This window comes from Strix uralensis, chromosome 5, assembly GCF_047716275.1.
Source record: "Strix uralensis isolate ZFMK-TIS-50842 chromosome 5, bStrUra1, whole genome shotgun sequence".
NCBI lineage: Eukaryota > Metazoa > Chordata > Aves > Strigiformes > Strigidae > Strix > Strix uralensis.
This window is the reverse complement of record NC_133976.1, coordinates 2,316,698-2,334,380: the sequence shown is the minus strand read 5'-3', so window position 1 is coordinate 2,334,380 and position 17,683 is coordinate 2,316,698. Positions and strand designations below refer to the sequence as shown.

General features: G+C 46.0%; 1 protein-coding gene across 2 annotated transcripts in view; it reads left to right on the top strand.

The window, feature by feature from the left end:
* Nucleotides 1-17,683, top strand: part of EXOC4 (exocyst complex component 4) — a 421,296-nt gene that overhangs the window by 382,388 nt on the left and 21,225 nt on the right. For both annotated transcript variants that reach the window (XM_074869675.1, XM_074869674.1), the window contains exons 15-17: nt 1,766-1,907; nt 4,597-4,775; nt 6,430-6,589. In XM_074869675.1, coding sequence (XP_074725776.1) covers nt 1,766-1,907; nt 4,597-4,775; nt 6,430-6,589 — 481 coding nt within the window. The remainder of the gene's footprint in view (nt 1-1,765; nt 1,908-4,596; nt 4,776-6,429; nt 6,590-17,683) is intronic.

Genomic DNA, 17,683 nt, shown 5'->3' with positions numbered 1-17,683 from the left:
GTCTTTGGCTGTACAAACAGCAGCAAGTGACATTTACTTAATCAGTCTCCATCAAAATGAAAGTTTATTGTCAACAGTTCCTTGGTGATGTATAAATCCTTTCTGTGCAGAGTTGTGTTGGTGTCTGGCTAAGTGTTTATCGTGTAACGAACATTAGTGCAAGAAAAGAGAGAAGGAGGTTTCTTAAAGTCAGCAGATAGCATACCTCCCTTATTCAGGTTGATCACAGAACAACTATGAGCTGAAAATGTGAAGCAACCATGAAAAAAAGCCGATATGGCAGAGCAAAAGAGTATTCTCAGGGAAGATGGGAAAGCTCTAGTCCCGTTGCAGGACCTCTCAAAGACAGCATACAGCTTTGGTTACCCATGTTCAAGACATAATTGAAACCATTCAAGAAGGGGTGCAGAGAGTTGCTTTTGTCAAGCACTGGAAGAGCCTGCCCAGGGAAGCGGTGGAGTCCCCATCCCTGGAGGTGTTTAAAAGACGTGTAGACGTGATGCTGAGGGACATGGTTTAGTGGTGGACTTGGCACTGTTAGGTTTATGGTTGAGCTCAATGATCTTAAGGGTCTTTTCTGAACTAAACAATTCTATGATTCTATGAAGAGGGATGCCAGGGATGGAGAACTCCATATGGCAAAGAGTGATGTTGGCATATGAAGAACCAAATAGAAAACATCAGTGAATACGTTTAGGCTGGGAATTAGATCCCAAACTTTAACATCACTGTTAGAGAAGTGATGTTTTGAAGGAGCCAGCAAGGGTAGAAATCTGAACAGCTTCAATATGACACACAAGTTTATACTCAAAGCCATGGGACTTGTGGGACCTGGACTTGATGATCCAGGAGATCCCTTGCAATCCCATTATTCAATTCAAGTGGAAGTTGTCTAAGTGGTGCTGCCTGATTTCAAACACTGCTAATCACCCTATGCAGGAAGTCATTTCTAAAGTGCTGCTTGAACGAGGACTTGAACTCAGTATATCTGGGATATGTTTCCTCTAATTAGGGCAGAATATATGATAACAGCGTGTTACTCTTGTTAGTGAAGCTACTTCTTTAGCTCGAGTGGCAGCGATTTGTGTTGCAGGCAAGAAGGTTCAGGGTTCAGGCACTGTGATAAAATACAGGCTGCAAAGTTATAGCTGCACCGACACCTCTCCAAGAGAGATGATGCTCTTGTGGTTGGGATAAACTCAAGGTGGTTTTCTAAAGAGGTCTCAGTGGGAGGGAAACAGTTGGTCCATGACCAGCTCATACCTGTTGCCTGCTTTTTAATTGCTTTACTGCCTAAGAGCTGTGTTTTATTAACAAGAACGAAGGAAGCCTCCCACATGCCTCTGAAGGGGTAGGGGCAGGCAAAGACTTGAGATTACATGGGGAAGCCTGTGGTGGCCTAAAAGGACCATCTTTCCTGTCGGTGCTGTGCTTTGGCTCCCGAGCAGCTCTTTTCTCACTCTGAGCAGAGCAAGATAAATGTTCCTGGATTCTGCAGCTACAGAAATATTCATCACAGAGCAATATCTTCCCAAGCAAATGTATTCTGGTGCTTGATTAAACCCCTCAGATTCACTTTGGAGTTTAATCAATTGCAGAAGCAGTTGGTTGCTTCATACACTCCCAAATTATAGACGTTATTGCTCAGCCAAAGGTGGGCGAGAACACACATATTTAGGATGGAAGCAGACAAGATGCTGTGATTGCTAAAGCTGAGCAGTATTGATGAAGTATGTCACAAATTTATACCTTCTTCTCTTGCTAGCCGTGTCTCCTGGCCAGGACAGCCATGCCAGTATGGAACACCTTCCTGCATCCGAACAGATCCTGCAAACCCTGAGTGAGCTGGCCAGGTCTTTTCAAGAGATGGCCGACCGCTGCCTGCTGGTTCTGCATTTGGAAGTCAGGTAAAAGCCCTGAATTTGGGTATTGTGGGTGAGCTCGGGAGGCTATACGTTAAGATTGTGTCCAGAGTACGTATTACGGTGTCTGAGACAGATCTACTCGCCTGCTGTAGCATCGAAGGTCAGTCCAGAAATGCTAGATCACATCACATGGATGGCCAAATGTGGGATGGAGGCAGGATAGCAAAAGTGGAATTTCCTAGGGAGGTCTGTGTCTTATGTGTCAGATGAGAAAATGCAGTTTTGGGGGGGCTTTGTCCTTAGAAAATTGCACAATGATGTTTTAATAGTCTAACAGGTGTCTGCACATTTATTAGCCACTGCGCTTTGGATTGCAAATAGGAGCTTTTCGTACTACTTTTTCAAATAGTAACAGAAACTGGGAAGCCAGCTGGATTTTTTTAAAGGGATGGATAATTTTATGATGTCTCTGACTTCACACGCAAAGATCAAAGGCAGCAAATCCCTTTCTTCAGGCTGCCAGCTGTCCACTCTGGGGCTGGGAAGACATTTTTCCCTTATGCATTGTATTGGCCAGGTGTATTTTCATTGCTTCCCTTTTCTCTGAAGCATCAAATAGAAGCAGATGTCAGAGACGGGCAGTGAGACTTGATGGACCATCAGTTTGTTCTGCCGTGACATATCGTGAGCCATATTGTGTCCTTGTGTACATAGGCAGAGCTCTGGTGAAGTCAGTATGTGGCCTTAAAAAAACCAACATATTAGTTATTGTCAGCAGTCCTTCAACCTGCTATCCATCATCTGCTGGCCACTTGATTGCAGGCATCACAGATGAGCTGGGGTTTGAAGGATTCAAGGAAGAGATTGTTAAGGTATGGAAATGGAGCAGCTTTCCAGCTGCGATGGAATGCGAGGTGATGCGCAAGCTAACCCGGCCTCGTGGTTTGGGCACCAGCCTGAATCTGTTTCTGGCCTTAGTCCTCTGTGGCTTTCCATCACACTTGCATTAAGCAGAAATAAGTACAAATGCAATTCAGGAAAAATTTTTGCTGTGATTTTAGAGCAGACCATTGCCCACATCCTCTAGCGCTTCTAACAGGAGCCCCAGTTTGATGCTGTAAATACACCAAAGTATGTTACTCTGGAAAGGATTGAGAAAAAGAGATGCTAACAACCAGGAAAATCCCCGGCGGGGTGGGAGCTTCCCCATATTCATCACTCTGCGTTTGCAACCACCTGCAGTAACGGAGAAAAATCCCAGTCCCTGCGATGGCTGTTACTAGCAGGTTTCTCTGTGACTCCTACGCCAGCTCCCAGGATCTGTGACATTTCCAAGGTGTATTCATTCACAGAAACTCTGTGCTTTAAGCCAGCACTCAGAGCACATTTGTAGAGAGCCTGGGAATTTATCCGGCCTCTTGCTGTAGCAGGTGCAGTCTAAGAAAACACCAGCAAACGGCAAAGCGGATTTGAGACGACGCAATTATCCCCTTGTCTTTCTCCTCCCTCAGGGCCCCCTGTTCGTTCACAGCTTTGCCAGATGTAGGTTGGCACCAGCCTAGTGTTGGCTTCTCCTCTTCCATTACCATGTGGGCATGACCTGAGGATAGTTGTCACTGAGTTGGCACATTCAGATCATTAACCATTTCTTTTGTTACAAATAACCATGGAGTTTTGGATTACTTAATGTCTGTTGCAGTATTTTCCTATAAAAAGCCTTGTACAGAATTATATGGGAAGAGGCACTAAAAAGTATAAACAGATTTTTTTACTCTTGGAATTGCCCTAAATTGAACTTGCTTGTGATGGCCACCTCAAGGATGTTTTCCAGGGGGACAGGGGACATGAAAGCCAGGACATACCCATCACAGCTTCTCCCACCACAACACAACTCCCTGCTGTTTGGGCCAGTCTGGTGTGAACTTTCTGTCTCAGTGTGCTGATCCTGAGTTATTCTTCGAAGGCAAGGGATATTTCACCCAGGCTGTCATTTGGCTGGGTTTCCCTGACAGGTGAAAGTCAGAAGAACCCAACCAACCTCCTGTCCCTGTTGAACGATGTGGGTGAAACCCAAGAATTACAAAAGTAGAAAGAGTTTTGCTATCAGCTTTGCTGGACATAGCACTTTCCTCTCTAGGTTCAAGAGGGATTACTTAATTACAGTTTTTTGCAGAACCCTAATAGGTGATTTGAACACACAGAATTTCTCCTCTGATGGAGGGATGATGGTTGGGCATGTTGCCTACAGCCCTACCAGGCAGGTGAACAGAAAAGAAAAAAATTGCAATACTGTTAAATGCTTGGGAATAGGCACAGCCTTGAGCTGCTAATTATCATTTCATCTCCCCTGGCTCACTCCTTCTGCCAGTTATAACTGTTAGTAGGTCTTTCTGGTACGTAGGAGGAGTTCTTCTTTGAGCATCGGTATTGAAGTGCTGCTGAACTGGCATGTGTGAAGTTGGAGAACCTTGTGAAGACACTTGGCATTTTACTGGGATGATGTAGGTCAGATCTGTTAATGAAGGCTCCTTTGTATTCACCTCTCAAAATGGGACAATGACAAGAGGAGAACGCATTTAACACAGACATAACCATCTATTTCTTAAAATTGTTGTTATTTTTTACTAGCTTGAACATTGGAAGGAAAATAAGGTGGCAACACTTTGCATACCTGCCGATATTTTAACATCAGGGTTGTTGCACTGTAATATTTCTGTCTTCTGTCTCACAGAGTTCATTGCTTCCACTACCTGATCCCACTGGCTAAACAAGGGAACTACGCCATTGTCGCCAACGTGGAGAGCATGGACTATGACCCCCTCGTCGTCCGGCTCAATAAGGACATCAGTGCCATCGAGGAAGCCATGAGCGCCAGCCTTCAGCAGCACAAGTTCCAGTACATCTTCGAAGGTCGGCCATTTACCATCAGAGTTTGGTTCTTAGGAAATGTTTTTCCATTCTCATCCCAAAGCCCAAGAGTACTCCTTTTGGGGGTAAGGCAGGCTGTGGTACTGTTGCCACCTACAGCAGATTGATAAGTGAGGCCCATGCGAACACAGAGCACTCAAAACCCCTGTTGCCTCCATACCATTTCTGAGCACACCTGGCTGAATAGGAGAAAGGGGCCCATGCTGAGTAGGAAATCCGTTAGTTGATGTATGTGCAGGACACTTCTTCCTCAGGAAGCCGTAGGACACGTGTATATGTTACGAGCACAGCTCTACTATGGCGCGGTTCCCATCCGAAGTGTAGCCATTCCATTTCTAAAATTAAATTTAGAGAACATTAGCTCTTCTGATGTCTCATCTGTCGTGATTACCTTGGAGAATATAAATCATGTCTTGGTTCATCTCCCCTGTATTTATTTGAGGCACTGATGCACAGTTCTCTTGCCTGCATGCCAGGATACGTGTCCTTTTATGTGGTGGTGGTTCAAAGTCAGGACAAGGTGAGGACTGGAGATGTACCCATTGCCCAGTATAATATGTCAGCAGGGATGAAGGCTTTGCAGACCTGTCTAGCTGTATTTTGGCCACTGCTTACTGGTCCTAGCGAAGGCTTTCAGGATCTGTGTACTTCCCACCCCCATATCCATGTAGCTACTGATGGAACATTTTTTAATCAGATGTTTTCTGAGCTGTGTGAATCTGTGGCAAACTGAGTGATCACCAGCACATTATAGAGCTCCTCTTACAGCTCAGCTCTACCGCGTCTGTTCAAGGAGAGTGAAATGGCTCCACACGGAGCCATGGGGACCACTCACATCTCGCAAAGCCATGAGGTTGAAATTCATACACGTGGTCTTCGTGAAATGTGGGCACCTCTTAAGCCCAGGTTTGGGATTTACATAGAGCCTGTGCTCGTTGCCTATACATGAACGTATTTTCTTAATTCAAACTTTTAATTGACATCTAGTCTTGTACAAACCTGTGTACTGAGTGAATCAGGCTGGGTTTTTTGCTATTTGTGATGCAACATGAATAGATACATCATTTTGGGGGTGGCTGTGACTTTTAGCAGCCAGCTATGTCCTTCAGCAGCAGAGGAGAGATGGACACATCATTCAGACACAAGAAACTGTTCAAGACTGATCAGGGAGAGGGTGCACATCAATTGCATTGAAATGCAGTTCATTTCTGCTTTTGCAGACTGTGAGTTTACCAGGGAAAAATACCACCCTTGATAACAGATTAAAATGCTGTCGTTTTGTAGGAGCAGTAGTGGTCTGTTGGTCTGCCCAGACAGAAAGAGGAACTGAAACAAACATTATGCAAAGCCTGATTATAACTCTGGAAGTGTCCTGGAAATATCAATGGCTATGATAATGCAACTTTGTGTTTTCATAGTATTTTGGGGCAGTTTTGTATGTTTACTAAAGAAGGAAATCTTGATCAAAGTCCTCCTAAAATGCACAGGGAAGATACCAAGGGCTGTTTCCAGGTACAGTCCAGTGTATCTCCCAGTTCACATGTACCACTACATTCATGGGTTGTATGATGAATTATTGTCACTAAACGTCTTCCTCCGGTGATTTTATTGCATGTGTCCCCCCTCACCCTTGCAGGTTTGGGCCACCTTATTTCCTGCATTCTGATCAACGGCGCCCACTACTTCAAGCGCATCAGTGAATCTGGCATCAAGAAAATGTGCAGGAACATCTTCATCCTCCAGCAAAACCTGACAAACATCACCATGTCACGTGAGGCTGACCTGGACTTTGCAAGGTGAGGAGACATCCCCAGGTTGGTTGTTACTATTTTGATGTCCACGTGTACAGAGGCAGCTCCTTCCAAAAGTTTCACCGCTCGTGCGTGCAGCTGGGTGGATATCAAGTTAAACCCATAGAAGTGTTAAACGTAATATTCGCTTTCCCCCTTGTTGAGCAACGTTCAGAGCAACATGGATCACTTGAGCTCAAAATGGAGGTCCCACCACCAGAGTGTCTGTGCTTGGGGCTTCCTGTTGGTGTGGTTCTCCTCAGACCAAAACCCAGGCAAGGAAAAGCTTCTAGGTATAGGTCTTGGGTGGAACTTAAACTGGATGAATCTGGGGCCTAGACTCATGCCCAACTAACTAATACTTTGGTTTGTTGAAGGCTTAAATTTTTAGCAACTCACAGGAACAGTCTGTGTGAACCTCAGTGATGCCAGATGCTGTCTCAGGTTCTTTTGCTCTTAAAATAGTAGTAATAGCAGAATAAAAACACAACTGGACATGATAGATCCCCTGCAAGTTTCTCACCCATCTTGCTGCTTTATTCACAAAAGGCGGATTGTTTGAGGAATCAGTAATCAGGTAAAAGCAAACACTAAACAGTGTGTGTGTTGCATATGGACCTAGGGTGCTACTACAAGTAGCTGTGTCAGCTGATCCTCTGTGGCAGCAGCTGGTTCAGCAATGGGCAGCTGAGCCCAAAAAATAGCCAAAGGAACAGTCTGGAACTTGCAAATTAAGGGGCGTAGATCAAACGACAGAGTTTTGTGTGACACTCGGATACAACCCACCACAAACACTGGAAATAGTTGGTGTCATCATCTGGCCATTTCTCTTGGAGACTGACTTACGAGAGAAGCGTGACTCCCTGCAGATGAGGGAGAGTAGGTATGACTGAGTGCCTCATTTACTTGGGCTCTCATATGGGGAATGATTTCATTATTGAATTAGTTTCTTCATAATAACATTGACATGGGGAAGTTATGAATGCTGAGGCCTGGAGGAGGGGGAGAGAAAAAGATCCATTACTAACTCCCCAAGGAATAGAGTTCCCAAATTCAATCTTTCCTTTTTTAAATTATGATTTTTTTTTTTCCCTGATCTGTTGAAATGCTAAATAAATTAGCCCAGTTTTTTGGCAGGCAGAACAGAGCTTGAGCATGTGCTGACAGCAACTGGCACCCAAATAATGAAACGCTGACCAAGCGCTGCTGGAGGCTGGCATGGCACGGCTGGCAGTTTTCTGGAGAGGCCTTTGCAGGGAGGGTTGAAGCCGTGGAGCTCTGACTCGTAGTGCTGCACAATTTGACGTGGAGTTTGAAGGGAAGGGTGAGGAGGTAACGTGTTCCCCACTCCCGATCCTGCTGGATGGGTGATATGCCCGACCAGCAGTTTTAACAGCATCAAAGACATACCAGCCCTCTTCATAAATGACTTAGGTGGCAAATAGATTTTCTTCTGCACCAGTGGAGCTTCTGGGTACCATCTCCAAGAGCTGTGGAGCTCCAAAGAGACACCTGAGCTTTCTGCACAGCAGCATCAACCACTCTGTGGTACCTGTGATGCAAATTTCTTCCCATAATATAAATTCAACAACATTTCTTTTTAGCTTTCATGACTGCATTGCTTCCCTCTTTCTTTTGGGGCAGATTTCTGTGATCTAGAGAGTATGTTTTATTCTTTTGTTCTTCAGATGACTCCTGAATGCTTAGTATCCAGATTCCCCTTTTACATAAACAAGGCGTCTCGTGCATCCAAACCCTGCCCTGCTCACCTGAATTTACAATTACCCGAGCAAGTTCTCATGTTACCCCAGGGACTCCAGTTACAAGGTCTATTCAAACTATAAAATAAACATAACAGTTCACCCCCAGAAAGCATGAAATAACATCAATGTAGGATAAAAGTGATTTGTACTTCTGTGATATAGCTCATATAAGAATCTGTAAATGCTTTGTGCAGTAGCTAGCTATCAGTTTTGCCTTTTTAAAGATGAGAAACGGAAAGCAAGTGGTGATTTCAGGTATGGGAGCAGTGGCAGAGCTGATGGAGAAATACTCACTCACTGCTCATCCTTACCCCCCGCTTCATCTCCCAGTAACTGGGGTAAAATCCCTCCATGCTTCGCTTCTCCAGGGAACTGGGTGCTCATTACTGAACAGGAGAGATTTCTGAAGTGGGTCTAACCCAGCTTGGGACTCACTGCCCCATCTCTGGTCTTTGCATTTGAGCTTGTGCAAAATAATTCAACATTTGGTCTGATTTCTTTAAGGAAGTCAATTAGAAGTCATGGGCTCCTTTGATCAAGGAAAGACAGAATAGGATTTCAATGGTTTTTTCGACACACACAGCAAAATAGATTTTCTCAGGCAGTCATGGAGCTCTTTGCCCTCCAGGTTGGATCTAAGCCTCATCCGAAGCCAACTGGCTTATGCTTCCCCTGGACAGTCAGTTTGCTGGCCCTGTTGATCCCTTGCCCTCTTGATATTTTTTGGTCCGTGAGAGTGTGACACTCGGTGTTCAAGAAGCAATTAGCCACAATGAACAAGCAAACCATCACTCTTCATACGGTCACTCTTCATACATTACGTTTTAATTCTGGAATAGGTCTTGTGTGGTCCTTTTCTGAAAGTGAATGTGTTTAAAGCCTGATGTGCTCAAGTTTATAGGAAAGACCAGACCATTTGAGAAAGGGCCAAAAGACTTTCTTGAGTGTCATGCTTTTGATTTTGGGTTTGGTTTTGGTTTTATTTTTCACTTTTGTTATATTCTTCAAGGCTTTCTCAGGACCTTAAAGAGCACTGGGCATCCCCTTTATTCTCTGTCTTGGTGACTCAGGTAGTAGAAACCCCAACCAGGGAAGCTGGAGGGGGAAGATCTTTCTCCTCTGAAGCCAAAATCACGTAGAGGTTTCACAGCAAAATCTTAACCCGTGTAACATTCGCTGGTTCTGGTGAGACTCTTGCTGTTTAAACCCCATTTTTCAAAAGGTCTGTAACCTGCAGGTGACAACAGCAGGATTTGCTGCTTTGGGAGTAGTACCATGGCAGGAGGAATATTTGTTTGAAATGAGTTTTGCTTTGAGATTCTCAGTTCAAGGTAGAGCGGGGTAGGGAAACTCTGTGCAGAGCATCACGAAGCAGAGCCAGGGCACGTTTCCATTGAAAAAAATAAATTGCCAAGTTCTGTGAGCTCTAGCAAGGAGTTTCTCCACTGACAGGAAAAAGGGTAAAATAGGCTGGTGCTGACTGCTGAGGTGTCACAAAAGGATTTGTAGCATTTTCTAAATTTCCTGCAAATATTAATAGGTTTTTCTCTTCTTTGTGTGTTCAATATCTAGGCTGTCAGTCGTTAGGGCATCCACTACCATATTAAAGAAAAAGTGGTATTTTCTTCCCGTGTATAAAATACCTAGGCATATACTGCAAAGTCTGGGACTGAGTGTGAGTTCCAATACCTACAAATTTTGGAAGTTCCAGACCCAGAATTAGATTTGTCGCATTAGAGAGATAAAATTCAGCTTCAAATTTGGATTCTAGTCCAGGTCTTTTCCTTTGTACTTTCTTTGCTACTCCCCTTCTATCCCCACCAAAAATTACACTTGCATGTTTATGCAGAGATTTCAGCAGAGATAGTCAAAAAGGGCTAGGTTTCTGCTTCAGAGTTATCCTTAAATAAAATACCATTCAACTGTTAGATGCTCATTTCTCATTGAAAAAAAAAAAAACTTTCTCAGATCTACAGCAGTGATAAAATTGCCCTATTCTTGAAAGTTAATTGAGGTGGTTGCAAGGGGAAGGGAGAGACCAGTGATGAAATGTGAACGTTTCATACAACACGGTGTCATTTTGACCTCTGAGATAAAGGTTTTTGAGTGGTGCTACTCGTCGTTACTGGAGCTGAGTGTCCTTCATCCCTTAAATGGTTTGCAGCATAGTGAACGAGAGGTGCCTGTACACCTAAGAGTTAGATCGAAGCTTTCCCTGCTGCTACCATTCAAGTTCACGGTTGCAATGGCCATCCATCGCACAGGAACCAGGAATCTCTTTTCCTGCTGCTGAAGATGTTACCAGGTGTCACAAACTGTCCATAAACAAGAAACTGTTGGTAAAGAGGATGTCTGAAACAACTCGAGTGGGATGTCCTGTGGGGGAGAAGCAGAGTGAGCTCTGTGGAGGTGGGACATTGGGCCATTTCTCTCCCCATCCCTCCTGTTGTTGCCCAGAGACAGAACTTGCCTCACTGTGTGGGTACAAGCCAGAGAAAATGAGAACCTTCTGGAACAACCCATTGCACATGCGTAAGAAAGACTATATAAAGGCAACGCCCCACGTGTGTCTTTGTCGACCCACCAGAGCTGGCTGCTCTGCGACAATGCAGGATCCAAGGGTGGTGATTACCCTTTTCCCATCCCCTCCTCGTCTCTTTTCTCTTTCCTCTTTTTGCTCTCTCTTTCTTACATACATTCATGTATGTAAGTTTTGTACTAATTGAATTGCAATTGGTTGATCATTGATGGGTTATTAGGAAAATAGTCTCATCTCCAAAGTGCCTTTATTCATTCCCTGGACAGTTATCCGTTGATTGTTGCCAAATTGTCTCCATTCACTCACTAAAGTGATCAGTTAATAGAGTCACCAGCACAATTTTTCCTCTGAGTCACTCTGGTGACTCGACTGCCCTGCGGCTCTACCGACCAGAGACCGGCTCTTCCACTGGCACACGAGCTCTCGGGGATTTTCAAAGATTCACCCCCCTCATAAGCCACCACGTGGGATGAGACACCAGGGCCCCACGTCTTTCTAGTAGATGTGGCACCTACATCATCACAGCCACTCCGGAGAAGTCCCCAGTGAGAAGGCATGGGGAGAAGCCATCAGCCTGCCACAGAGTTGTTCACAGGTTGGTCATGAATAAGCCCTTGAAATGTAGTTCAGGCACCTGTGATCAAATCTATCAGTATACAAGGGCTGCTTGAATTTTTATCATTCACAAAAGAGAATGACCTTTGCTTCTGCTCCCCGGCAAAATACAGCCGCAGCTGCTGCTCTGACCTTGTTCCTCTGCGTCTGTGCTGCCCCAGTGACACCCGTGATGCTACAATGTACATGTACTTGCTTGTATTCTTACATTCTCAGGGCAAACACCTTCCCTCTACCCATACAGCCAGCTGCAGAGAATCACAGAATCATCTCGGTTGGAAAAGCCCTTGAAGCTCCTCCAGTCCAACCATGAACCTCACCCTGACCGTTCCCAACTCCACCACATCCCTCAGCGCTGGGTCAACCCGACTCTTCAACCCCTCCAGGGATGGGGACTCCCCCCCTGCCCTGGGCAGCCCATTCCAACGCCCAACAACCCCTTCTGCAAAGAAATCCTTCCTAAGAGCCAGTCTGACCCTGCCCTGGAGCAGCTTGAGGCCATTCCCTCTTGTCCTGTTGCTTGTTACTTCATTAAAGAGAGTCAGGAGAGAACAAGACCAGTCCTCATACCCCTCAAAGTGAGAATTGCCAAGGTATTTGTAGGAAGCAGTTACAGTTAACACCAGTTACCCTGCATGGCTCCTGGAAACACACCCTTTACTCAAAATCCATCTTTATTTAGGTGGGGAGGGTAAGAGAGTATAGGTGAGGATGCAGCTGGAGCTTGAGCTTTCTTTCAGACCTAGTGTCAAACTGCGGCATCACTGGTTGGGTTGGAGATACCAGGGTCAAGGTGCCAAGATGTCTGCATGGGGCCAACCGATGTGCTGGGAAGAGACTAGCGGGGTTTGGGAAGCAGCAGATCTGCCTCAGCTCTGCTCCGGCACCTAATGAGCACTCAGTCTGTGCTTGTGAGTGTGAGCAGAGTGGATATAGACACTCCGGGTTTAGCTCAGTCGGTGACAAGAGGCAGAGACACCCTTGTGCTACAATTTTCCGGTGCAAACAGGCCCGTTGCTTTCAGCACAAAGATCCAAGGAGGTGGCAGCGTTGTCCAATTCTTGCACAGGGAGAATTGGAAAATACCACCGGGAACAATCTCTGGACTGCAGCAGCAGGATTTCAGAGGGTGCTTTATTTCAGAGCAGTTCTGGTTCAGATGCTCGGCATTTGGGACTCCTCTCCTGCTATGACTGACAGGCAGGGGATTTTTTTGTTTGATTATACAGGGGCAGGAGAGATTTGTGCCTCTTGCTTAGCACAAGGCTGTCCCAGGCAGGAGGAATAAGCAATAGCTTGCTGCCATCTACTGGGTGCTGCAGAGGGAAGGGGAAGCCAGTGTGCTTTAGAGATCCCTTAGACATCCCAGTGGTCTGAAAGAAGTCTTTTTCATTACCAAATACTATTTCTCTTTCTGATTTTATTCTTGATAAATACAGAAACAGCAGGCTGTGTTTGTTGCCTGGGTGCCCAGGTTGCCTGAGGATGTAGCTGGTTGAGCGAAGCCTCTGTTCAGAGCCATTTTGATACTTGATTTGTGTGTGTTGAACCCCAGGTCCTACAAACGGATCCTGACCTGGATCCTCTTCATTTAGGGCACACTGCTGTTCTGCTCTCAGGTGCCTCTGGAGTGCTCCTGTGATGCTCCTCTGCTGCCTGTCTTCACTTGGGGTTCAGAACTGGATAAGAAAGGTATCTCATATGTTCTCCCTTGGGACTCCACTCAAGCCAGGAGGAAATTTGCAGCATTTAGGATTATTCAAGTTGAGTGAAGCCCATGTTAGTTGATTAGACAACTTGGGTACCACACACTGTAACTCATGTATCCTCCACACCGCTTAGGAGAGTCCAAAGCGAACAGAGCAGACCACTAGAAAGGGTACTGCAGGTAGTATCTTTCTGCTGCAGGTTGAACTGACCTGAGCCCAGGTTGAGTTTGCTGCAGATCGGTTCTTTCTTCCCTCCTTGTTGCTGGAGCAATTGGAAACACAACAGCCCTGCTACTTCAAAGTTTCCATGCCTGAAAGCCACATCTTTCTGCCCCTGTGTTAGGAGTAGTCTGTCTGTGGGGGCTGATTAGGTTTAGACTGTCTCTTAGGAAGTATTTCTTTGCAGAAGGGGTTGTTGGGCATTGGAATGGGCTGCCCAGGGCAGGGGGGGAGTCCCCATCCCTGGAGGGGTTGAAGAGTCGGGTTGACCCAGCGCTGAGGGATGTGGTGGAGTTGGGAACGGTCAGGGTGAGGTTCATGGTTGGACTGGAGGATCTTCAAGGGCTTTTCCAACCGAGATGATTCTGTGATTCTGTGATCTTCCCAGAAAGCTGCTGGGGAGATGCCGTGATGCAGTCAGTATCATGGGGCTCAGCTGCAGAGAACAGGGGGCAGTCTGCAACAAGTCATGGCCACAGCTCATTTCCCATGAAATATTAATCACTGAATAACAGGAAGATATGTGGACCCAGACGTGAGGGGCAGGGGCACAAGAGAAAGAATGAAATAGCTGAGGTCTAGCTGTGGTTCAGGAGCAGCTGTCGACTCCTGGGTCCCTGCTGACCTCACTCATTGCCTCTCCTGCAGGTCAGGTGTGAGGATTTTTGGTTCTCAGATGCAACGGAGCCACTTCCATCACGAAATACCTATGATAGTGTCCCAGGTGTTTGGTCACTGTTGATGGGTGTCAAGATTGAAAGTGAAATTTCAACACATATGGAATGTTTTTTCTCTGCGTGGCAGGGACAGCAGATGTCTGTCACATATATATCCTATAATGTCTTGTCAAGACTAGACAACCCTACAGACTGAACCCCTTCCTTTTGCAATCAGCTACCCATAGGGTTTTTTTTAGTATCCTGATGTAGGCAAGCTGGTCACTGAGCCATCTTGTCTGTGTTGGGGGAAAAAGCCTTCCTTGTGCATAAAAACTGCAAATGTGTTCATCTGGAGGAATTGCTCTCCTCCCACTTTATAGCCCAAGGTCCTCAGTGCTGTGAAAGGTAAAAATCAACGATTCTTTGCAGTATGGATCCTTGGAAGACCTTCCCCTGTAGAGGAGCCAGAAGCAGAACAGGCTCTAGAAGAAAAGCTTCTCTTTGCTGACAACGTGGGAAAGACATGTTATCTCTGTCACGATGCTGGACTCATGTTGTGTATCTGTGGAGCGTGCCCTCATTTTGGTTTTGCTGCTTTTAATTAACAAAGCTGCTTTAGTTTTCAATTAAGGACTTGGTTACAACAAAATCCGTATTTTCTTTTCCTTTCTTTTCTCTCTTGTTTTCTCCCCCCCCTGTAGTTTCCACTGAGCTTTGATCTCAGTGCAGGTTTAATTAGCTGTAATTAGTGGTTTCACTGCATTAACCAAAAATCCCAACCACAGAGGATTAAAAACCACCCTTCAGCTTGATGCGCCCCCCGCTCCCCTTCCTCCTTTTGCTTTCCCCGTGTGTTTTGGGGGATCATAGACTGTCCCCGTACGGTCCTTCACCAGACGGGTGCTGCTGGGTGACGCCCCGTGCATCCCAAACAGCTGCCCTGTTATGGACTCATTAAAACTACACTGGAACAAATCACCCATCCATGTAGTTTAATTTCCAGTTAAATCTGCAGCTGCCGTGAGTTTTAGTAGGACATCAATTTATGCCTTCACAACATTTCATAGAGCACTTCTTGGTGTTTCTGACTGCTTTCTGCAATACAGAGCATTTACAGCAAGGTGCCTGCTTGAGGCTTCCTAAACTTTCAGCTTCTGCAGTCCTGCATGAGCTTCTGGAAGCCATGGCATGGCCATGGCCTTGGCTGGAGCTATCCAGCTCCTCAACACAGAAATGAGAGGGGTTTTTGGAAGAGATGACTCTGGGGGAACTCAGATCACCAGTCTGCTTTCCTCCATGGAGGTGCGCAGGGGAATATCGCATAGTTGGACACACAATTCATCTGGGCAGCCACAACACAGGAGGAAGAAACCAAAATGCTCGTTGAGCTGGTGAAGTAAGAGCATTGCTGATAATCATGTCTCCTGGCAGGATACCCACTCAACACTTGTCAGAGATTAGTGTACCCCACACCGAGCCCCACCAACCACTCGTGTGTTGGAAAAGATCTCGGTTCTTCTGGGCAGCTCAGAAGCTGGAAAACGCAATATTCCCAAATAGCTCACCTTGATGCCCAAGACTGGAGTTCACTGTGGGTCAAGCATTTCTGCTTACCACATCTGTGCCAAAATTGGCTGTTTTCAGTCTCATGCATGCACCCAATCTCCTTGCAGTGTCGGGAAACAAAAGACTCTCCTTGTCCCTTCCTCAGTTCTCCAGGAGATGTTGGTAAAGTTCAGATCTAATCTTTACATCCATGAGTGTTTGAGAGAGGAGTTGGGCCAGTCTTTGTCTTTGAATCACTGGCCCATGGTGCTGAGATGTACAGAAAAGGCAACACCCCTGTCCTGAGGCCTGGAAATGGTTCTCAGGTCATCTTGCCAGAGTGAGGGGGACCTGTGCTCTGAATCTTATGTACCCCTGGGACTCAGAAGCCACCTCTTGCTGTCCCAGGATTGGCATTTTGGGAAGGGAAGCCGTCCCAAGGGAAACGCGCTCTTCTTGTTAAACCACAGCCATCTCTTCCAAGTATTTCCTCTTTGCCACAAAACCAGACTTCTTTGTTAAACCTGACATGCCCTGATCCATTTGGAGATGGGGGTCTTTATGCTATTTCCAGCTGAAGTCCCTCTCCTGAAGTCTGAAGGCTTAAAATTCCTTTTAATTCACTGCAGATAGTAAATTTATTCCCAGGATTATCTGTATTAGCGTTGAGTTCTGGCCATTCTTCTGTCACCTGGGTCCTTCCAGCCCTATCCCCTCCTGCAGGGTCAATACACCCAAAGTAGATCAGTTAAATCAGCTGCTGGAAGGGCTTTGTTTGTCCCATCTTTGGGCATCCTGATGGACATCAGAGGGGAGTAGATCTCAATGCCCCTGGTTTGTGCAGGTCCGAAATACTCCTCCCCAGGACACCACTTGATGTTTTATCTGCCTTATCTGGAAAACTACCTCCAAAACACTCTGTATTTTATTTGCTATGCAAAATGCATGGCCAGTACAAAACAAAAAGATCAGCAGCTCTTTACAGCACGCCCGTCATACAGGAGGAAAGCAGCATCCAGTTCTGAAGGCTCGGTGAGAATTTGTGATTCTGCTTGCATATACCCAGCGATGCCGACACCTCAGCAAATACCACCTTCCTCTTCCCGTCCTTTGCACAGCGGGCCCTGATGCGACGCAGTAAATTAGAGTGGGGAAACGATCCAGCTTAGGGGGGAAGGGCTATGTTTTGTTTTTCGCATCAGCTTTTTCTCTTTTTTGGCAGGATCAGCTCCCCGGTCTGGTTCACAGCGGGCCTTGCAAACAGCTGTGCTGGCACAACTGAAGGAGAGGGAACAAACAAGGAAATGAGCTGTAAAGCTCTGAAATGATAATGTCCCCGAAAATGAAACTTTATCTTAAATTAGGGTAAGACATCAGGGGCAAAGAAAGGAATTGCTCAAGGTAGGAGCAGAGGGGAGGCAGGAGGAGCAAACTCATCCTTGTGCAGAAGTCACTGCTCTTCCTGCACCGTCTTTGGGCCATTTGGCCTCACTCCAGCCTAAGGTTGGACAACTTCTGCTCTCGTGTTTGCTGAGTAGCAGATTTCTTATTCATTGCGTGTGGCTGGGAAATGCCTTCCCTGCTGCTGATACTCCGCATTAGGAAAAAACTCCAAAATGCCCTAATGGTGATACACCAGATGTTCGGAAGCAAAGAGCCTGACTCTTGGGGGATGACATTTCTCGTGTTTGTCCTTAAGTAATTTTCGTGTAATAAGAGCACTTGAGCACATGAGATGGAAAGAAAGTGGCTGAACCACTGGGTAATGACAGCACGTCGCTCCCCTTCCTTTGGTGACTGCATGGATTATAAATTCCTGAAGGAGGGGATTTTGCTGGCTTTGTAATTAAAACACACACCAGGCATTTTGCAGACACGTGGGCCGTGGCAGCCCGAAGAACACACACCCAAGTCCAACAAAGCATTTAAGCCCAAGTTTAACTTTCAGATATATGCGTTGACCCACTGAACCGGTGAATACTTGCTCTATAACTAGAGGTCCGCCACAGTCACGTCTCCATCGGAGCTGGTTGCCCTTGGTTCCCTTTACA